At 38.4% G+C, this 23205-nt stretch overlaps 1 protein-coding gene across 1 annotated transcript in view; it reads right to left on the bottom strand.

Moving 5' to 3' along the window:
• Positions 1-272: 272 nt before the first annotated feature.
• The window catches only part of pkd1b (polycystic kidney disease 1b), a gene marked incomplete at its 5' end in the record, with an annotated part of 30605 nt that continues 7672 nt past the window's right edge, over positions 273-23205 (bottom strand). The window contains 32 exons of the mRNA XM_084135143.1: positions 273-2680; positions 3295-3609; positions 3703-3837; positions 5768-6055; positions 6156-6327; positions 6508-6624; positions 6752-6890; positions 7025-7137; positions 8619-8773; positions 8906-9103; positions 9226-9428; positions 10134-10300; positions 10383-10497; positions 10725-10876; positions 10960-11024; positions 11142-11294; positions 11836-11959; positions 12205-12415; positions 12480-12623; positions 12692-12859; positions 12952-13147; positions 13941-14193; positions 14296-14446; positions 15188-15793; positions 15887-16031; positions 16286-16420; positions 17315-17459; positions 17544-17775; positions 17866-18148; positions 18242-18379; positions 19254-19418; positions 19499-23136. Coding sequence (XP_083991269.1) covers positions 1940-2680; positions 3295-3609; positions 3703-3837; positions 5768-6055; positions 6156-6327; positions 6508-6624; positions 6752-6890; positions 7025-7137; positions 8619-8773; positions 8906-9103; positions 9226-9428; positions 10134-10300; positions 10383-10497; positions 10725-10876; positions 10960-11024; positions 11142-11294; positions 11836-11959; positions 12205-12415; positions 12480-12623; positions 12692-12859; positions 12952-13147; positions 13941-14193; positions 14296-14446; positions 15188-15793; positions 15887-16031; positions 16286-16420; positions 17315-17459; positions 17544-17775; positions 17866-18148; positions 18242-18379; positions 19254-19418; positions 19499-23136 — 9962 coding nt within the window. The 3' untranslated portion in view covers positions 273-1939. The remainder of the gene's footprint in view (positions 2681-3294; positions 3610-3702; positions 3838-5767; positions 6056-6155; positions 6328-6507; positions 6625-6751; positions 6891-7024; positions 7138-8618; positions 8774-8905; positions 9104-9225; positions 9429-10133; positions 10301-10382; positions 10498-10724; positions 10877-10959; positions 11025-11141; positions 11295-11835; positions 11960-12204; positions 12416-12479; positions 12624-12691; positions 12860-12951; positions 13148-13940; positions 14194-14295; positions 14447-15187; positions 15794-15886; positions 16032-16285; positions 16421-17314; positions 17460-17543; positions 17776-17865; positions 18149-18241; positions 18380-19253; positions 19419-19498; positions 23137-23205) is intronic.

The following is a 23205-nucleotide window of genomic DNA, read 5'->3' on the forward strand; positions in this document are numbered from 1 at the left end:
TCAAATATATTTATACACACACACAGTACCACATTTGATCAAATCTTTATATTATGAAGTGTATTATTGAATACAAAATTACATACATTAGGATATAAAAGTACATACTGTCACATCACATATTTTTCAATGTATGAAAAATGTCAATTCCTTATGTATTATACATTACAGTATATTGTAATATATTAACACAAAATATTATTCTGTATATTTTCAATACAAGTTAAATAATTTAATATATTGATTGTTCATATGTAAGAAAATATATTTTCTTACATAAGGGATATATTTATCTCCTTTTAAAGGTTTTTAGGCATTGCAACTGTTTAAGAATCATATAATATTATATAATTATTATTATATAATATTTTGCAGTGTTACAGTTTTTCTCAATTGCTAAAACACCATTTCTGAAACCTTGCTCCTTTTTCTGAAAACATTAAACACAAAACCTCATCTTCAAGCACTATTTACAAAACCTCTGACTCCTCTTGCAAAATGAAACTTTCGCCTCAAAACAGTTTTACCTGTGTTCAAAATCAAACACTGCTCTCAAATCATAAACAAAGTGATCAAAATGATATACACTATCAAGCAGTCAGTAAACAATACACCAAAAAATAGAAAACACATTGTTCAAAACATATAGTTCTAGAAAGATATCTATGGACTGCTATTCTGTTTGTAGACTTACCCGTGACACCTTACTGTACCATCAAAAAGTTCAGGGAGAAGTACATTTTTAATCTAAAAACAAATGTAATATTTTTCCGTCATTGTCTTTTGATGAACGAAAACATGTTCTATCATAGTAGCTCAAAATTGATCAGAAATTACTACTCTGCTTTGCTCTTTGCAATTTGTTTTTGTTCTTCCTCCTCCTTGTACCCCTAATTTTACAGTACTGTACCCTGCATCTCACAAACTTGTCCTTTGTCTCTGTGATACTGTAATTCTTGTTCTTTGTTGATATGAACCTGCAATCAGTCAAAATCTATTGAGCAGTCAGTACTGTTAACAAATGGAAAGCACAATGTTCAGGGCCATACAATTTGTTCATTGTACAGTATACAGCCTACAATGCACTGTACTACAGTATACAATACTAACAGGGACAAAAATCAAAGGAGTAAACATGTGATCAGTGTGCTGCTTCTTGTCTTTGGGCATCATTTGAAACAGGTTAAATCAGTGGTTGTGTTCAATCAATGACGTGTGTTCTCTATTTGTATTTGATTGTTGCCACTTGTGTTTACCAGTATGGATGACATGTGCATTAGAGTGCAGAATGTGTTTTGAGAATGAGAATGTGTTTAGAGTTTTGCTGAAAAGTCTATAGTGAGATCTGCAAATTGTGTTTTACCATGTGAAATGGTTTAAGGTATTGACAACAGACTGCACAATTAGCTAAAGGAGTTCAGGCAACTGAAAACTTTATTCAGCCAATGGGTTTTAGTGTTTTAGCAATTGAGAAAAACTGTATTAGACTGAATTTCTGTAAAAAAATATTGAAGGTTTAATTAAAAATTAATTATGCAATTAGGTTTGATTCATTAAAGTTTACATATTCAGCAAATTATGTAAGGCGCTATAAGAGTCTGTTTTATTTTCTCAAACATGGCACAAAATGCATTCATCTTGCTAATAATTCAACTAAATTCTTTGAATGAAACACAAATATCCTGATGTTTAAGCCACAGTTTTAGGATGGCCGTGTTATTTGATTGACAAAAATAAAACAGATTCTTCAATATACAACAAGATACGTGTTCCACAGAGCGTGAACATGGTGAAACCAAAGGGAAACAAACACTTTAACATGAAAAGCAGTGCAAAAGCACCAGTCAAGAGCGATTGTGACTAACACACTGTGCATTCACTGTGTCAAAAGATAAAAATGAAAGTAAATAATAGTAGTAGATAGTAAAGCAAAATGTACTTATTCAGTGTGCCATGCCTGTCTCTTAATCGGCAGACCGTCACATACACGCTCTCGGTCTCCGTCTTCACTCCGGGGTCTCGCAGGCAAGGCCACAGTGCTGTGAGATGCAGGCAACCTCTGAGCAGTGTCAGCAGAATGGCAGGTGACTGAATTCCAGACTCTGCGTCTTGGGACGCCCAATTTCCTAAGGTTTGGACTGTTCATCCCTCCATCCAGTGCAGAAAGTATTCTGTTACCTGACTGAGCAGCAGACCCCATCAGGGAGGACTCTGAGTGTGTAGCACGGCGTCGTGGAAGGGTATTAATGACACCTTGGACAGAACCTGGAGTGGGGTCACATTCCAAAACAGAGGTAGATGGATTTCGAGGGAGTGCTGGCGGCTTAGGGTTTGGATCACGTCCCTCAAAGGTCACCTGCTGAGCCTGCTTTCTTCTCTGGTAGATTATGCTCTGGATCTGCTGAAGTTGGAGCTCAAAGCTATACACTTCTTCAGTTAGCTGGTTGACGCGGTCGAAACCTGCCAGAAGGCTGTCAACACATGGCACCAGGCGGTCCACATAATGGTGAAAGTCAAAACTGTCTGAAATGACAGATGAATCGGAGGCCAAAGAGGAGGCAGAGGATGCCTGGCGGGGCCAGATGGGACTGAGCGGGACGGAGCAGTTGGAGGCTTCAGAGTCCTGGGAGGATCTGGAGGGTGGAGGAACCATTCCCTCAAATTTGACTTTGTGTCTAAACTACAAAGGAAATAAAATGGAATAATGGAATTTTTATTTTTATGTTATGTTATGAAAGAAGTATCTATGGAAGCTTGTTTCCCTCACAGAATAAATTTTTTTTACTGACTTTATTTCTCAGAATTGCAATTGCGTGTTATAAAGTCACACATCTTTTCTCAGAATTGTGAGATATAAATTCGCAATTGTCCAATTCTAAGGAACAAAAGACAGACTTTTTTCCTCGGAATTGCGAGTTTATATCTCACAATTCTGACTTTTTAACACACAACTTTGTATCATGCATGTCTGACTTTATACCTCGCAATTGCAACTTTACATCTATATATGAGAAAAAATGTCAGAATTGTGAGATAAAAAGTCGCCATTACCTTTTTTTATTTTTTATTCTGTGGCGAAAACAAGCTTCCATAAGTATCTTATGCTCAGCAAGGCTGCATTTATTTGATCAAAAATACAAACATTAATAATGTAAAATATTATTACAGTTTAAAATAACTTTTCTATTTATACTGTTTTTTATTCTATTTTAAGTCAACGTGAAATTTGTTATACTTTTTAAAGTTGATGAATGATTCAATCATTTTTATAATAGTCGGACATGGTATTTGTACCTCTTTGGTCTTGCTGAGTCCCATCCAAAGCTTGAGTCGTTTAATGAGAAACTGTACCATCTCATAGTCCTGCGGCTCCATGGATGGTCGGTAAATGTCTGTCTGTACCATTCGGTAGGTTCGAATCAATACAGCTGCACATAGGCGCCCCAGCACCCAGAATCCAATGCCTACGGTAGACAGGCAATAGAGGGGTCCCACCACCGGATGATGCTCACAAAGTCGACGTAACCCCATGTGCCCCTTTAACAAACAGAGCAGAGAGGAACTCGCCTGCCCTAAGGTCCTAAAGCCCTCCACTGTACCCGAGAAGAGCTGAAAGAGAAAGATGTGGGCTTCGTTTTCAGGTGCAAAAATTATTTAGAGCAAAAATACAATGGAAAGTCAAATGAAAAAAAAACATTGTACCATGATGCCTGTGTGAGAGAACAGAAGCAACAGGAGGAGCAGCAGAAACACCACGCCACAAATCTGAGGGAATACCTGTCGAATAACTCGTCCTATCACCATCCATCGCCTAACAAACCGCAGGATCCCCACCATCTGTAAAAACACACCACTCAATACCTGTTCGACACCTTGACTGACCAAGAGAAACTGATTATAAAGCTTGACTTAGTACAATATAAGGCACTTTAAGACCCAAAGATTACTGCAATTAATTAAACTCGAAAATTACAGACACCATTCAAACTCATGCTTTGTATGTCATTTCTTAGGTCGTAGTAGGTGTGCTAAAATATATTTGTATTTATAAATGTTATAAGATATTCAAGATTAAAGTTTGAAAATCTCCCATTGACATAGACTGTATACTTCCGTATTGTGACAATTATCTGAGTAAAATGTATTGTGACAATTATCTGAGTAAAATGTATTATGGAAAAAAAGTAGGGCAAGGACTTGGTTTATTTCGATAAACCAGTCAGAGTACCAGTTGACTGCTAGAATAATATATATTCTTAGTAGAATTTTTATAACACTTTATTTTGATGGTTCCTCAACAGACTGATTATAAGTAACCTTGAAAGTACATGCCAACTTATTCTACTAATCCTTACCCTAAGTCTACTAATAATCTAATGAGAGTTAGTTGACATGTAGCTGCAAATTAATGAAAGTTATGTGACATGTAGTTGCAAAGTTCATTACTAGTTATGGAAATAAAGTTTAAGTAACCCTTAGTTCCATGCATTGGTTGTTGATTGGATAGACATATCTTAACGTGAGCTTGGGGTTGAATATAAAAAACTCAATTGTAAATGTTGTTTCACCAGAAGATCCCGTTAGGACATTTTGAATATAGAATAAAAAATAAAAATAAATTAAAAAAATAAATTAATTAATAATATGCATTCAGTGAATAGATTTTACTGCCATTTTGCAGCATGTATTGATATTTCCTTCAGGAAATGCAAATCTACACTGAACAAAATTATAAACCCAACACTTTTGTTTTTGCCCCCACAGCTGAACTCAAAGATCTAAGACTTTTTCTATGTACACAAAAGGCTCTTAAATATTGTTCACAAATCTGTCTAAATCTGTTTTAGTGAGCACTTCTCCTTTGCCGAGATAATCCATCCACCTCACAGGTGTGGCATATCAAGATGCTGATTAGACAGCATGATTATTGCACAGGTGTGCCTTAGGCTGACCACAATAAAAGGCCACTCTAAAATGTGCAGTTTTATCACACGGCACAATGCCACAGATGTCGCAAGTTTTGAGGGAGTGTCCAATTGCATGTTGACTGCAGGAATGTCCATCAGAGCTGTTGGCTGTAAATTGAATGTTCATTTCTCTGCCATAAGCCGTCTCCAAAGGCGTTTCAGAGAATTTGGCAGTACATCCAACCGGCCAATGCAAATCTACACTGAACAAAATTATAAACCCAACACTTTTGTTTTTGCCCCCACAGCTGAACTCAAAGACCTCCACATCCAGCATCTTCACCTCCAAGATCGTCTGAGACCAGCTACCCGGACAGCTGCTGCAACAATCGGTTTGCATAACCAAAGAATTTCTGCACAAACTGTCACCCATTGAGCATGTTTGGGATGCTCTGGATCGGCGTATACGACAGCGTGTTCCAGGTCCTGCCAATATCCAGCAACTTCGCACATCCATTGAAGAGGAGTGGACCAACATTCCACAGGCCACAATCAACAACCTGATCAACTCTATGCGAAGGAGATGTGTTGCACTGCGTGAGGCAAATAGTGGTCACACCAGATACTGACTGGTTATCTCAGCAAAGGAGAAGTGCTCACTAACACAGATTTAGACTGATTTGTGAACAATATTTGAGAGAAATTGGCCTTTTGTGTACATAGAAAAAGTCTTAGATCTTTGAGTTCAGCTCATGAAAAATGGGGGCAAAAACAAAAGTGTTGCGTTTATAATTTTGTTCAGTGTAGTTCCAGAAAAAATGTTGACAAATCATTCCTTTGTTTTAGGACCAATAGCCTACCTTTAGAACCAGGATGGTTAATAAGATTGCTGAGAGCTGATTGGATTTCCTGGCCAGTATGGCAGCACTGTGAAAGTCAGCAAAGAATGTGGGCCGGGAGCGATGTCTGGAGACACAGGCTTCAGTCGTGTAGAGGAAACACAGACGAAGAACAGCTGCTGCTAGTGTCAGAAGAGCTAACAATGGCTGAAACCAGCACCAGGCTTGCCTCAGGTATTGACTTGGCTTCATGATCAAGGCCCATACTTCAGCACTCACAAAGCACAGGCCGAACAGCAAAAGTACAATCTAGAGAGAAGACCACAAATCCTTTTTAACTTGTTTTTGATTCCGTTCAAACTGCAAGATGTGTTTCTATTGTAAATAAGTCTTGTAGGAGAGCCAGTACCGTCAATGTGACGTGTAAGTCTGGACCAGATAATGGAGAGATGTGAAAAGGCTGGATAGAGATGAAAGCCAGGATTCTGCCTGTGTGTGTTTGATCCAGGAGAACAGAAACTGGTGCCAAGATGCCCGTCTGTTTATGATACTGAGTGAACTCGATCAATACTGCCTGTGTCCTGTCACAGAAAACATAAGACAGTTCCTCAAAAAACATAGAGCTGATGAGCATGATGAGTGTCTGATTCTAATGTTAGCATAAAAATTCCATACTTACAGTATGTGTGCAGAAAAATCCTTAGTGCACGACTGGACATGTAGAGATAATAAATATATTTTATGCTATAGTGACATCATACCGTGTTGTCATCCAGTTTGCTGTCTGTAGGTCCAACATGATCTGATGTGTGGATTCACTGTTGTTCCCAAGCATTACTTCCTCTGTCTGACTGAATGCACATGATGCACTCTTAGTCCTTGAAAGAGGAGATTGTGATCATTTATGGGAATCAAATGCATGATAATGTTACTATATTCTCCCATACAGCTGTTCAGGCTTATTTACACACTGATAGTCTTTCTCTGTGTTGTACTATCTCTCACCCCGTTGAAAGTGCTGGAGTGTTGTTGCTGTGTGCTGAGACGCTCTGGTGTCCAGGGTTTGTGTGTGATGAAACATGAGCATTCAGAATCAAAGGAAGTCGACCAGAGTGGAACTGATCTCTGATGTTTTGACTGCAGACTTTGTAAAAAAAAAAAAAAAAAAAAAAAAAATCTACAAAAGTTAGGATTTTTTTATTTATCTATTTATTTTTTACAAACTTTCAAAAGGATGCATACATACATATATATATAAGTAGTAAGTAGAGTCTTTACCATCTTGAAAATGAATTTTATGCAGTCTTGCAGGGCCAGTTAGAGAAAGAGAAGGGTTTTCATGTAGGTGTGAAATCAATCTCTCATCTATCCACTGTTCTGCATTCATCCATCTGAGAAAGTAATATATCTTGAAATAAAAAGACTTTCACTGATTCATGACAAACTACAACACAGATACACACACACTATATATATAATATATATTCTATTTTGTGTGTGTGTGTTCAAGGACTTTTATTTTGATATCGCTGTCTTGCTGTTTCTGTTTTTTATTTCCTGTCTTTGTTCCTTTCCTCCTTGGTTTCCTTAGGCTGCATCCTTAAAAATTTAAAAATGCTGCCTTCAGAGGACGCAATTCAGGGTAGGAAGGCAATCAAGGCACGTCCGAATCCAATGTTAGCTTCACTTCCTGTCTCCTGAGATACCTTCATCTGATCAAATTTTGAAGGTAGCATATATGTATCCTTCACTGCCTTTGATATACCACAATCCTGTGCTTTCCATTCTGTGACAGTTCAGCTAGAAAAAGAAAGATGGCATCTGAAAGTTGCATTTGCTGGTCAATTTGTGTGTAAATGTATGTTTTTTTTTTTTTTACCAGCGTTTTCCACTTCTGATGTAATTTCTAGCAAGAAATTACTACTGTAGTAATTAAATATTTGTTTAGTTCACACCAAAGCTAGTTCTCACCAAAGCTGCTGTAGATCATTAAACTGTAACGCTGCCTCAGAAGTCTGTCCGAAATCAGTTTTGTGAGGTGCCTTTGTGCAAACTTTCCTGTCTGCAGAGTCATTGCCTATAAGGCAGTGAGGCAATAAGTCAGCTGCCTAAGTTTTCAGATACAGCCTTAGTTTCCCTTATTTGTTTTCAAAGCGAGTCTCACCTGTGCCATGTTAATCTCTTGTTATGTTGTGTATATACCCCTGTTTTTAAGCTGTCTTTTGTTGGTCGTTGTCTTTAATTAAGTTTATTTTATTTATTTATTTGAAAAGGGACCATGTACAATTTTTTGCACAAATGTTTCCATTTCATGCATTGTATCAGATTTAGCCAAAAGCTAATTTTCATCCGTAGTCCCCTGGCCGGTCATCACTAACATAAATGATAAGATAACACAAACAGTTCCTACGTACAATAAAACACACACACACACACACACACCAGGGCCAAAAACAAAAACAAAAAAATAATAATTAAGGAACCAATTAAACTGCAACCATGTCATTTGTTTACAGAGTTGGGTCGATTTTAAAAAGACTTTAACTTCAATTTAAAAAGACTTATATGTACAATCTTTTATATACTCTGGTAAGGCCAGGATATAAAACTGTTGTGTTTCCTGTTCCCCAGTTGGATTCTTATCTTTCTGTGGATTATTTTCATCTGCTTTCCCCATTTGGATTATCTTTGATTGTGTTTTTGTGGAATGAATACTGCTTTCAATTAGACCCAAGCCCTCTTCCCTACAACCATAACACTATAAATCTATTTATACACACAAATCACTGGGGTCTCTGGCACTTCAAAAAGAAAACAGGTCAGTTTCAGCTGGACATGAGGATTACTGGTGAATATATATAGTCTGGCTCACCCTGATAATGCAGTGAGACTCGGCTGCCCTGGTGAAGCTGAGATCAGCGTGTGTTTTATAGCTGATTGAAGCAGTCTGCTGTTAGCCTCCTGCACATGTTCCTGGTAGTTCACCATCAGAACCACCAACAGGAAGAACTTATAGACTAAGCAGCTCTGATTATCAACATAAAACAACAGACCAATAAATATTAATATGCATTAGGGTCAGAATACAGGAGAAATCCAGCTGTTATAGGTCTCAGAGGACTAAATGAGTGCTGAGTGCATCTATCTGTCTGAGCTCACCCTCATTAAGGCTCTAAGCTTTCTCAGCTTCCATGCTTCCTCTTTAGCCTGCAGCAAGCCGTATCCACAGGGAGGATGAACCTTATCCTCCAGATGCTCTTCTGTCCTTCTGACTTCTGTCTCCTGAGCCAAACGCTCCTCCACCTCTGGGTCTACTGGTCTCACCACAGCAGCCAGATATAGTGCCTGAATACATATCTGCAGAAAAACACCTGACGTCATGAACTAATTAAGGATGTTTTGATTCAAAAATAAATAATATTTTGATAGAAATGCACATCTTTCAGTTTTTCACTGTGCAAAATAGATTTATAGCTGACTGCAAATGGTTCCAACAGCAAGGCAGAAGTGAGGAAAGCTGACAGGGCAGAAACCAGCCACATGAGAACCACAGTGCTGGAAAACATGCTCCCATACAGTCCCGCCAGAGCCAGGCATGTTCCCAGCAGAACAGCCACCAGCAGGTGAAGCACACGCAGAACCCACGATGGAAGATTCAAGCTAGGCACTCCACGAACAACACCTGTAGAACAGCCCATAGGTTCACACACAGACAAAACAATGTACTAAGCCATTTTTCAAGATTTACCCATTTCAATTAATAGTAAAATTCCATCTAATTGACTTGAATATTCCCTACGTATCATTCATATTATGAATTATGGATATTATAATGGACTATTTAGTTTATGTGATTCATATTCATAAATGTAAAAAACAAAAAGAAAATACGTTTAAGATTTATACAACATATTTTAAGCTTTTTTCTTATTTTCTTATTTACTCTTTTAAAATTGAATAGAGGCGTAAACATTTTTTTGTGTATATTTGATGTATAAATCAAGCAAGGATGTATTTAAATTGGATGTATCAAAAGTGACAGTAAATACATTTATAATGTTACAAAAAAGTTACAAAAAAGTTTCTGAAAATTGTTTCTAAACCAATTTTTTGTTGTTGCTGTTTTGCTTTCATGTACTTGAGCACCAAATCAGCACATTAGAATGATTTCTGAAGGATCCTGTGACACTGAAGACACTGGAGTAATGATGCTGAATTGCATGTTAAAATGTATTAAAATAGAAATTATTTTAAATTGTAATAACATTTTACAATATTACTGTTTTGACTGTATTTTTGAGAATAATCAAATAAATGGAGCCTTGGTGAGCATACAAGACTTCTTGATGTTAAAAAAAAAACATAACTGTGTATGGTGTGGGCTCACCAATGCGTGTGTTGGAGACGGTGCTTATAGAGTCGGGTGGGAGGCTAGGGAGAAATGTGCTGGCCTCACTGAGCACTGAGAGTGAGGAGGAGGACTTGTGAAAGACGGGTTCATATGTGGGCGTATCCATATTCAGATCAGACCACTCACTACACAAGCTGTCCTGGCTGGAAGACAAAAAGACAGAAATACATGTGTATGTGACCATGTATCCTGGTAAATGTGTGAAGCGATCAGTGCAGAACTCACATGTCAGACAGGGTGGTCTCGTTGGGTGTCAAATGACCACTGTCAGATGCTTCTGGCCCCGAGGAAAGCGTGTTTGTGGGATCCAGGTCTGCAGATATAGTCATAAGATCTTCCTCTAAAATAAAGGAATAAATCACCTTAGAATTATACACTTCTGTGATCATTTACTCATTCTCATGTTGTTTCAAATCTATATGTCTTTCTTTCTTTCTTTCTTTCTTGAAGACTTGTGCACAAATTGTATGTATGTTTTTCTTCTTCTTTTTTTGGCCTTTTTAAGTTTGACAGACCCGGATTTTTTTTGTGAGACATTTTCAAGAGAGTGATGTTGTTTCTTTAAACCTGAAGACTTGGTTGGTTCTAAAATGTCGTGGTCAGATGTTGGAGTCGACAAATGTAGATGCAGAAAGGCTTTTTTTCTCTTAAAAAGGTGAGTAGTTCCTGTCAGTTCAGGCAGGCCAAAGATACTGTCACATGATGTCCACTGATCCACTCTGTGAAATGTTTAAAATAACACTGTATGTTTATGTTAACTTTTTAAAGGAATGTAATACTGCATGTAGAATAGACTTGGTACCGGTCATTCCCAGGATCGGGAGTATTCCAAAACTCTGAATCTAGTTTCTTGTTCTGCAGTGAGTTCTTAAAGGGAAAAAAACAAGGAGATACAAAGAGAATATGCTGCAAATTAATTCATTTAGGAAATTAGCTTGATGACTCTATGATATCTTTTAATCATGGGGATTGACTTTCTCTCACAGTGAAAGGAGACGGTCCATCATATATGGAAGAGTCAGGGCCTGTTGGCAATGACAGAAAAGATGAGCAGGAGAGATCTGGGTGACTGAGGAAAACATCCATCTCCACGGTATGACACACAGGAGAGGGAGGCAGAGATACATCTAATGTCACCTACAACACAATCCATCACCAATTTCACAATGAGTGAGAATTATCACAAATGTATACAGTTCAAAAGTTTGAGGTCAGTAAGACATTTCTTTTTAAAAGAAATTAATACTTTCATTCTGCAAGGATGCACTGAATTGATCAAAACTGATTTCTATTCATATATGAAAACAAATACGTATCATGGTTTCCAGCAGCACAACAGCTTTTAACTGCGCTAATGATAATAAATGTTTCTTGAGCACCAAATCAGAATGATTTCTTTCTGCCATCAGAATTAGAAAATTCAGCTTTGCCATCACAGGAATGAATTACATTTTTAAAATATATTCAAATAGAAAACTGTTAATAAACTGTAATATTATTTCACAATATTACTGTTTTTACTACATTTTTGAACACATAAATGCACTTGGTCCTTGGTCTCAAGTCCTTGGTGAGCACTTATTTCAAAAGATATTTCAAAAATCTTTTGCGTGGTAGTGTAGATTAAAAGTCAGAACAGTATGATTTCACAAGGGATTATGTAGACTGGCATATATACCTTGCTCTGGGTTTTTTGGAACAGAAATCTGAGTACGGTTTGGAGGGGGAAGGTCAAAGCTGCAACTGTCATTCCAACCAGAATGGTCTCTCCATTCATCACCATCTGGGTAGAAACTGGAACGCTGCAGTCGTAACAGTAACAAATGCGAATAACCCATTTGTTTTGAGAGGAATGAGAGAAAATGTATTCATTTGTCTGAGTTTAGTGATGAATATTATTCTCCTTTGACATTAATCAATAACAAAGACTGTAGCTTAGAGAAAAACAGAAATAGCTTTGTTTTACAAGATGTAATACCTACACCTACAGTGTAAGCTATACAAGCTCAATCTGTTATCCATGCCCTTTGAAGGTCAAGTCTATTACCTGCTGCCCTTTCTGCCCACTGCTCCATACCACACTGCCCCAGCTGCCAGATAGAGATGTAATAAGAGGGCGCAGCAGGTGACCCTCTGGGCTCGGCTAAAGCGGCTGTGGGCCGGCCGTTCCCATAATGAAATCCACAGATGGTGCTCTCGAAAGCCAAAAAGTAACTGGGAATGTAGGATCCTCCTAAACTCCTGCAGCTCCTGAGGACCTAAAAAGATCGAAGGTTATGAAATGCAAATATGAAATATGCTGTGCTGCATGTGTATACTTACAAGATGCTAAAACAACTTTCTCCACCCTTCCAGAGTTCTTCTCATTCTCCACAGATAGCCAGTCTTCTACCAGGAAGAAGAACATGTTGTCTGTCTGTATGTCCCAGACTATCACATGTTGTAAGTACCAGGATGGGTCTAGACCTGGAAAACACAGCAGTTGTTTGTGAGGATTTTAAGAAGAAAGAAAGAAGCTGTTCACAACCACTGACCTGTGTTGTCATGCCAGATGCGTATTTTCCAGATCTCTCCGAGATTGGCATCCGTTTCAATTTGGAAGTCATCCAGGCTGTTCCTCTGGAAAGCTCCTTCACTTTGAAGGTGACGTGAGCCACTTTTATTCAGACCATACAGGCTAATGCCAACATGTGCAGTGGTACCTGATGAATTCAGATATTTTATAACTTAGTAAAATCTTGTTTGATGACTTTCATTAGGTCAATAAGACAAGTAAATTAAAGGTTCTACTGACCAGACCCTCTTTTCCAGCCTGTTTTGACAAGAACCCGGTACTGGTAGCGACCTTTCTGACCACACAGAGGAACCCAGCACAGACGCAGACTTTCCAGGTGATCCAGTTTGTGAGCGATAAGACCAACCAGTAGATGAATTAACAGCAAGACTCCACAAACTATTCCCGCCACAATGTTTCTCACCGGCTCTTCTGACTGGTGACACCAATAATGTTCATCACTGATGTGTTATGTTACAGTTTTTACATAAATTAATAATTCTTTAAAAGTTTGGGGTCGGTAAGACTATTTAATGTTTTTGAAAGGCTGCATTTATTTGATGAAAAATACAGTAAAAACAAAATTGTGAAACATTATTACAATTTAAAATAACTTTTTATTTTTTTATTTTAATATACTGTAAAATTTACTTTTTAGTGTTTTGCTTAAGGCTATTTTTCGGCACACTTCTATTGCTAACACTGACACCCACTGACAATTACAATAATTTCAGTAAACAAATTCATTTAAAATAACTATATAATATGGACTGCGGTTAAAAAGTTTGGAGTCTGTAAGATTTTCTTATGTTTTTGAAAGCAGTCTGCATTTATTTGATCAAAGACAATAAAATAATATGATAAAAAAATATGATTTTTATAACATTTCTTATTATTATCAATGTTGAAAACAGTTGTGCTGTGGAAACCGTGATACATTAATGTTTTCCAGAATCTTTGATAAAATAGAAATCACAATAAAGAGTTATCAGATATTAAGCAGACAGTCTACCAGTACTCTAATGAGAGTTAGTTGAAATTTGGTTGCAAAGTTACTTATAGTCAACGGAATGTTCAAAAGGGACCATCAAAATAAAGTTTTGATTTATTGAATGTATCCTTGCTGAATAAAAGTAATAATTTCTTCTTCTTTTTTTTCTTTTTTTTATCTTACTGACCCCACGCTTAATGGTGAAATGACGTTTTATCTTTAAATAGAAATGGCATACAGGTGGCAGCAGTAAAAGTGCCTCGGGGTGGATGAAGAGGCTGGCTCCAAACATCGTGAGGTGATGGGTGAGGCAGTGAGCAGTGTGGGGGCTGCTGCCGTTCAGAGGACTCAAGCCATCACTGCTCCAGCGCTTCTCATCAACACTGAAGAACCGGCACAGCATGCTGAACACACACACTGAGACGGACACGTCCACACTGCTGGTGCTACTGTTCAACCTCACAAACAGGTCTTTAGCAGAGCCATTCAAGCTGTAAAATTTACAGACACATTTACTTTCGTTCACACTAACACAATAATCCTATTCCCTATTTTCAATGAAAAAAACAACTTAAGGAACAGGAAGAACTTACAGTGGTGTAAGGAAGATGGTGTGCTCCAGTGATGGGGTTTCAGTTGAGAGAGAGAGGGTGAGCTCTTGGGAATGAGTTTGTTCAGACAGTGGATGAAGTGGTTGGTCGTCTACATAGATCCATACTAGTCCAGAGACTTTCTCACCATCTCCTGCTCGACAATACAAAGCACAGGCTTACTATATTCTATACTGCTAAAACATTTTTATATTGCAAACATATTATATACCTCTTTTGCATTTTACTTGAGGTTATTTTTCTTCCTCATTTGCTAACACTGAGACCCTAGCCATTACATTAATTTCATAAAATAAATTCAATTAAAGACAATACAATATAATGTACACTACAGTTCAAAAACTTTTGTTTTTGAAAGAAGTCTCTTATACCCACTAAGGCTGCATTTCCTTGATCAAAATTATAGTAAAAAGCATGATCCTCTAGAAATCGTTTTAATATTCTGTTTTGGTGCTAAAATCTATTATTATCAATGTTGAAACCAGTTGTGCTGCTGCTCAATATTTTGTTGTAAACCATGATTTTTCAGAATACTTTGATGAATAGAATGTTCAAAAGAACAGTATTAATTAGAAATAAAAATCCTTTGTAGCATTATAAATGTACTTACTGTCAGTTTCTATCAATTCAATGCATCCTTGCTGAATAAAAGTATTAAGTATTATTTCCTTTTTTTTTAAGTCTCAGACTTTTGATGATTTTAATGCATCCTTATATTATATTATATTATATTATATTATATTATATTATATTATATTATATTATATTATATTATATTATATTATATTATATTATATTATATTATATTATATTATATTATATTATATTATATTATATTGAAGTCTTATAAGATGCATTGGCTGGCGTACACTACCTGGGATGAGACTGAAGTTTAGGGCAACATAGAGTCCAGTCTGAGGATCTGTGTCCATTGCTTTGACTGTGAAATTTACACTTCCCTTGGGCGGCAGAGTAAAATTTTTCCATAGTAACCTCTCATCTTCTGTCTCTTTTACTTTTTTGTGTAAAGTAAATTGTATCGCAGTGTCTAGTGTCAGGTTGGCGATCAAAATGGGATTCCCCTGTGGCGTAGCGAACTCCATGGCTGCAAGCGTGGTCGTAATAGGAGGTTCTGCAGCTGGAATGAATGGGTTTTCTTCCCCCTCCATTTGCAGAAGGATTTGCAGGACCTCTTGCTTTTCCTCCTTCAGTTGAGAGCTCAGTGCTGATGGGATGTGAAACTGGCAGTGGCTTAGAGGATCTGTGCACAGAAGGTCTTTAGTAGGATCACCCCGTACGCCCACCACACTGATCTTTGGAACGGCGAGGGAAAGAGCTTCTTCCCCACTCATCCGCGACAACATTAATGAGCGCATGAGCTCTAAAATCTGCTCCAGTGCTGATACAGCTGTCTCTGATGTATCCACATGCTTGAGGCCTGAATTGCTCCTCTGCCTCTGATCAGCAGTCAGTGTGCTGCCTGCAGGGAAAATGTAAGAATGGTTAAGCCAAGGTTCATTTACAACTTCAGAGTGAACCTCAATTATCACGCTGAATATAAATTCTGCTTTACTTAAAACAGCCAGAATGTTCCTGCCGGTGTCTGTGGGGTTGATGTCACCCTGTCCTGTTTGTTCTCTTATCACTTTGATCATCTTCCCCGTGACCTTCAGAACCTTTGCATGACAGCCGTTGCACTGCCATTCGGAGGGAAACACCTGCAGACAGGAAAGCACATTTTCTAGTAAATCATTTGCATTTGTAACATCACCTGTGACAAGGCTTTGTTCTTAGACAGCATGAATACTTTCTGTATTCCCAGCACTCCTCATTACGCACAGCAGGCAATTCAGTGATGAGCCTTTGCCACATGTGTCACGGTGTTGGACCTACAAAAAGTTGCTGACATGCTTTGTGTCAAGCTATGATTAATGCTATACGTTCCATAAGCTTTAATAGTTGAAAGCCTTACTGTAGACTGGGCCAAAGCTGAGCTGATCAGAGCCGCATCCTGTAATGAGGAGACCGGCAGAGACGCCAGAGCCTGAATCACATTTCCACGGATCTGAATCTTGTCCTCCAACTCTTGAGCACTTACGGATGCTAGCTGTGGAAGTGGATGATTTTGATTTAAAAACTCATGTCTAATAGCCTAACACACCATCACAGAAACTGAAGGTGCACTCAGTCATTTTTATGGCAGTTGTGTTGGACTGACATCTAGTGGTGTGGATGCAACAACACACAAAGCTAATATTATCAGTAACTGAGACATTGTGACACGTTACATTTCAATTTGTATCTGTTTGACTCTCTGTAAAGTTCAATTTATGCATCAGCTTTGCTACCACAAATAACAGCATCAATTCATTAATAACTAATTTGGAATTTAAAAGTTGATAGTTATGTGACGAATGGCACACAACAAATGTACCATCTGCGGCCAGTCATAATAATTTTTTTTCCACGAGAGCAAAAAAACCAATAAAAGGTGAATTAACAAGATAAACTGAGTACTCTTAAAGTCCATGTGAACCGGAAGTTGAAAACGACTTTTCTCTAGTGTTGTGACGTATTTCCTAGTGAAACGGAATATTGAATAGAGGGCAGGGTTTTAATTTAGCACTCCTCCTCTCCATCTCTCGCTCATAGCAGACTAATGGTTTGAGGGGAGTGGTTAAGCGTTTTCAACTCAAGTCGTCAAACTGACATCATTAAAGAAGGAACGCCATTCAGGGCAAACTATTTTTTTCTGTGTATTAACTTGCATGGATTAATTGTTCACCACAAGACTAGTAATATGCGCTAACAAAGTAAATAGGGTCAATTTTGATTTCAGGTCGACTTTAACATGTTGGTGACCCACCCTGTGTAAACTTTTTATTATGCTACTGATCATCATTCCATGTACTGTAAGTGTGCATGATTTATCCATTTTATCCATCTGGTTTTTAATTACTAAACATGCAGACAGTTGGTTTGGCAGGGCCATCTCAGTTACCTGGTTGAGTTGGCTGGTCAGGGCAATAGAATATTGGATAATGTCCTGAGGGTTTCCTTGTTGAAGCAAGGCCCAAAACTCTGTTTGACTCTTATTCCTCAACCACTCCGTTGTGCAGTGGTCACACAGCAGTACTGTCAGGTTCCTGCAGAAGATATCCAGTATTATTTTGGTGCTGAGATGTGTTGTCAAATTTTATCTGAATATAAATAGCCAATGTCTGACTAACTTCCTCGCTGCAATAACTGAAGCCCCCATACTGTCCTCTACCAGCACCAGCATGTGAACAACAGATATGTTTTCCACTGTATTCGGACTACCCAGTGGCACCAGGGAGCTGAACGTACTCTGAGTGCCTCTGTAAAGGGTAATCAAGGGACATAATGGTCCAAAATCTTCACACTGTGACACCTGCAGTGAAAATATCAGCTGAGCTGAGTCACCGTCCTCAGCCATCCACCCTGCCATTGAGAATAAAATAGCAAAGAATTTGTCAATCCGCAGAGCCATTACTTGGGTGAGAAATAAGAGCAAAAGAGAAATGACACTACCTGAGCAACTGTAAGAGACCATAGTTTCCAGGAAATGAAGCGAGTCATCTGGTGATAGAGTGCAAATACCCCCGTAGGGAGGATGGTTGGGGACTAAGGTGATGCTTGCCGACCCCCAAAGCCCAGAGGCTGGCTCAGACACATTGACAGTAAAGGTGTATTCTTGGCCTTCCATTAGCACCCCTGGTTTAATGACTATTTCTCTCCAGAGACATCCTTTCGAGGTAGTGACCTCATTCAGTGTTAAAGCTTCACCTCTCTGATTCTCTGCAGTCCACCTGTACTGTAGTTAAAGTGTTTTAAAACATTACTAAGTTGTGTTTAAGACTTGTGAAGGCATATGAAGTTATTCTATGGTACTTTGGGAATTGAATACCTGTACAGTGTCTTCACATGAAGAACAATGGCCAGTCAAGGCAACATGGCGCCTGTGACTCATGTGGAATGACAACAGTGAATTACAGGAGACACACTTTACAGTCACTGGCAGCAACGCGGCATTGTACACTTTAACCTTAAAAGAATAAAAATAAATTACATTTGACAAACAGTTTTCTGTTCTGTGTTGACATATTTTTAATTAATGGGTGACATATTGTTTTTTAAATGGCCAAAAAGCTCCTTGAATAGCTTAAAGAGATCACACAAAAATGAAAATTCTATTATCATTTACTCACCCTCATGTCATTCCACCATTAAGACTTTCATTAATCTTCAAAATGCAAATAAAGATAGTTTTTCTCATCATTTTTGTCCATTCACTAAAAGTCCACACAACTAAAACGTTGATGCATCAAAAAGTTCAAAAGACATTGTAAAATTAATCCATATTAATCGAGCAGGCTTCCTTTAAAGATTTGGTGTTTACCATATTTGATGTGCTCTATGATTGATAAATTTGTATAGGCTACATGAATAAAAGCCTAAATTGAATCGGTCTGTCATATAAAGCAATCTTGTCTCTTCAGAAGACTAGGATTAAACGCTCAATTAATATGGAAAAATTAATGTATTTTTTGTACTTTTTAGGCCAATTCACACCGACAGATGCCAGCAGACTTCATCGTGTTTTGTTGGTGTGATTAGAGTGATGGCTGAGTGATTTGCTTTTTTGTTCAAAATGTTGCAAAAAACTTACCCACATTCAAGTGTTGATAAAAAGATAATTACTAGAATAAAACATTTATTTATTTTTTTGTCTAAAAGCAGAAGCTCTGTGGATAAAAAAAAAAAAAAAAGATCTAAAGTGCTGGTGATGGCTGGTTTGGCACGACATGTGGGTGAGTAAATGATGACAAATTAATATACTAATGACATTAATATTGATGACAAATATATTCCTAGTGAAATGCTCAAAGCAATGTGAAGTAAAATAAGTTAACATTCACCGACTGTGATATAGAGACAGGTTGTCTACCACTTTTGTAAAGGTTGAGAGTAAAGTGGTACACTCTGTCTGGCAGAAGTGCACTTCTGGGAAGAAGCAGCATACTACCATTTCCTGGAATTTGATAATGAAGGGTGGAAACGGCTGAAGACAATGATGTTGTGTTCTGAAAGCAGAGAATACATTATCAATCGAGTGTTCACCAGCAGTAAATGAAGAATTTACTGCATTTGTAATTTACTGTACCTCTATAGTGTAACTCCACTGGAACTGAAACAACTCAGTATTATTCTCCTCTGAATCTGGATCAAAAGACTCCATTGCATCCAGTATCAGATCATATTGAGTTGACCAGAGCCTGTGAGAACCACCTTCAATCACGGGCACCAGCTGACTGTGGACCACGGTAAGCTTTATGGACCTGTTCTGCTTTAGAGGAGTTCCCTGAAGTCTAGCGGTAAATGCCAGACAGTAGTTTCCCACTTTTAGAGTGTGCTTTGGCAGAGAAAGAAGTGGTGTTTTAACATCCACTGAATCATCTAAGGGCACCTTGTCTATTCCTGAGCAAACTTGTCCCCTGAAGATCTCCCAGAAATATGATGCTTTGTATGTAAAGCAACCGTTAAAGTCAACTTGTGCTTCAAAGAAACTCTGTCTGGATTTTAATATTTTATATTGTTCTTTTACAATGTAGATTACTGGCTGGGAACACTCCAGCTCTTGTACTTTAATTGACTTTTGAGTGGAGATCTCACTTATGTTGTTGAAAGCTGTTAATTTCACCACAAACTCACCAGTAGCATTAAATTTGTGGACTTGTCTATTGGATTCTGTAACCAAGGCTCCATCACTGGCATCACTGAAATCCCAGATGAATTTAAGGTTGCTGCCTCCATCTGTCATGGCTACAAAAGTGATTGGATAATCAATAAAAGCTCCATTTTGGGAGGTAAAAATCTTCACTTCCTTCACATACTTCTGTATTGTTGCTGTACTGGTCAGGGACTGTGAGCAGAAGCCATTATCAGCTTTCACTGTAACAGACAGGGATCCATTAGTAAAAGGTGTGAAGTGAACAGTTTGCCCGAATTCCCGAGAGGAGTGGACTCCATTTAATAGGAAAGTCCAGTGGTAATTGGCTCGTGAGTCACTGGATGCTTGAAAACTGATGTTTTTGGATGCCTCTAGGACAGCAGAGCAACATCCGATCAAATGCAGACCTTTAATTCTTTCCACGACTCTCACAATCACTGTTGCAGTTTGGTAACTGACATTATTTTTTGCTTTTGTTCTCACCAGATGGTTTCCAACTGAAAGAGAAGAGGTTGTAAAATTCTGCCGAATATCCACGGAATAACTTGCATTAACAAACTCCAAAGAAAATGAAACTTCACTTCCTTGGGAGATAGAGGGTGAGAAAATAACCATGTCGTCCTCACAAACAACATCACTGCTTGCCGTAAGTAAAAGTCCCTGGATGGCGTCCTGAACCACAAGAGGGTATGAAACATTTTGCCAGCTAATGTCGTTTGAAGCGTTAAGTGAGATCCGGTGATCTGCAACTTCTGCAAAAGAATAGCTAACGGTTGGATTGTCAGCAAGAACAGTAACAGTGTTGTTGTGAAGCGTTAAAACCCATTCCCAGTGCAGGACATTTCCTGTTCCTGCAGAGCCATGGAATAACAGATGGCTATTTGAAGTTACAAAAAATGGTCTGAATTGTCCATTTATCTGAATATCCACTTTAGAGATGTCTTCCTGAATTATTAGTTGCTTGGTTGCATTATCAGACCCGAACACATTCGAGACTGATACTCTGATCTTGACCAAACCGATAACTTTAAAAACATGCAAAACAAAAGGCACATCTGATATTACAGGACTGTGCTCAGAGTCTAAGAACCATGAGTAGTGAAGGTCCGTTCCAGATGCTACACTCACAGATATCCTCACTGGCTTTCCTTTAGCTACAGCATTCATTGGTGATGAAATACTCAACCCAGACACTCGCTCTACAGCTCTCAGTGAAAGTTCGCTATCTATTGATCCAAGAGCATTGGATACCACCAGGATGATGTGTATATCACCAGGGCTGTTTGCAACAAGTGGAAACTGTTTGCTATTACTTGCAGTTCTGTTAATCCAACTTTGGTTTGCAGTCCACTCATATGTCAAGTTAGAACCACGTGTCACTGATGCCGTCAATAGTATGGTCTGATTTGTCAGGACATATCTTGTAGACCGCAGTTCCTGACAATGAATTCGAACTCCATGTATTCTCTCTACAACCTCAATGTGCGTTATGGTTTCTAATCGACTGACAAGATTTTGTGCAGCAACTTTAATCAGAAACACCCCTGCTTTAGGAAACACATACATAAACGTGGACTTTCCAGGCTTTGGAGGTGATGAAGAATCTACAGTCCAGTAAAACACAACATTTTCATGAACATCAGTCTGAGCTATTATCAGTGTCTCTTTTCCAGCCTCCACAATTGGCTGATTGGTATTAACCATTAAGGATGACAGAGGTGCCTGCACCTCAATCTCTATGGACACCAAACATGAACTTATCGCATTAGATGCGGTGGCCGTCACACGAAACCGCCCAGGAAAACCAAAAATGTGTGACTGATTTTGGCCCTCTTTTTTGTAGCCATCTCCAAAATTCCACTGAAAAGAAGCTGTTTTACCAGGAAGCTCAGCCCAAAAGTAATAGGACTGATTCACAGTCATTGCATCATGGTTGCCTTCATATTTTATTAATAGATTAGATACAGGCCTTTGAACTAAAATGGTCGCTTTTGCTGTTCTGTTGCTGACTTTGTTTTGTATCTGCACTGAAATTTCATACAAACCCTCCTCTTGAAGAACAAAGCAATGGTGCGATTGGCCTTTGACTGGAACCATATCACTAGAAATGTTGCTATACCACCAAAACAGATAACTTGGTACTTTGGGAAGCACAAAAACATCAAAGCATATTTCCTCACTCACCGCTACAGCACTCTTGGCTGAATGCAGAGTAACATCTGTTATTTGGGCCTCAACACATATGCTGGTTTCATAATGGACCGAATCCACAAGGCTATGAGCATTTACACCAACTGTGTAAGTCCCTGAAGTCAGAAAAGTATGAGTGATAGTTGTGGCTCCTTTAACAACAGACAATGGTGTGTCATCTCCAAAATCCCAGTGAAAAGTCAAAAAAGGAACGAAGCCTTTGACTAACGCCTCAAAACCAGTCTCTTCTTGACTCAAAATGCAGCCTGTTGGGATAATTTTACTAATTAGCAAACGATAGACTTCCACATTGACTAACCGGTGTTCTTTACTTGCATGATTATAAGCAGAAACCTCAACGGTGTAATTTCCAGGAGACTTGTAAATGTGAGAGGCTGAGCTTCCAGTGAGATCTTTTAGTATCGACCCATCTCCAAATTCAAAGGTCCATTTTAGATGAGTGCCTGCAGACACTCTGCCACTGATTTCAAAGGTGCAGTTCAGTTCAATGGAGCCATTGTAATTTAACTGGAGATCCGAGACAGCCTCAACTACCTCCACTTCTGTATAGTTAGTCAAGACTGTCAAGGAGTTGTTGGCACTGATGGTGACGTTGTATGTACCGGGCCTTTGAAAAACATGCCTGACTTTACTGGAATATTGCTTCACTTTATCAGAGTCATCGGCAAAATTCCATAAATAAAGTATTCCGTATGAAGAGGGCCATAGTGAGACCTCAAAGAGGATGGTGTGGTCGACTAAACAGACAGTAGGAGATGATAACACCAGCAGTCTTGATATTGGAGTCCTTATTTTAACGGTTACAGCCTTTTCAATTTGGTCATATTTGTCGTAAGCCTTTATTTTCATTGTGTAGTCACCTAAAAAGAAAAATTGTATATCCTGAAATTTAGAATGTAATATTTTTCCCCCAAGGCATAACCACTTAA

The sequence above is a fragment of the Abramis brama genome (genome assembly GCF_963993115.1).
Source record: "Abramis brama genome assembly, chromosome: 14".
Lineage (NCBI taxonomy): Eukaryota > Metazoa > Chordata > Actinopteri > Cypriniformes > Leuciscidae > Abramis > Abramis brama.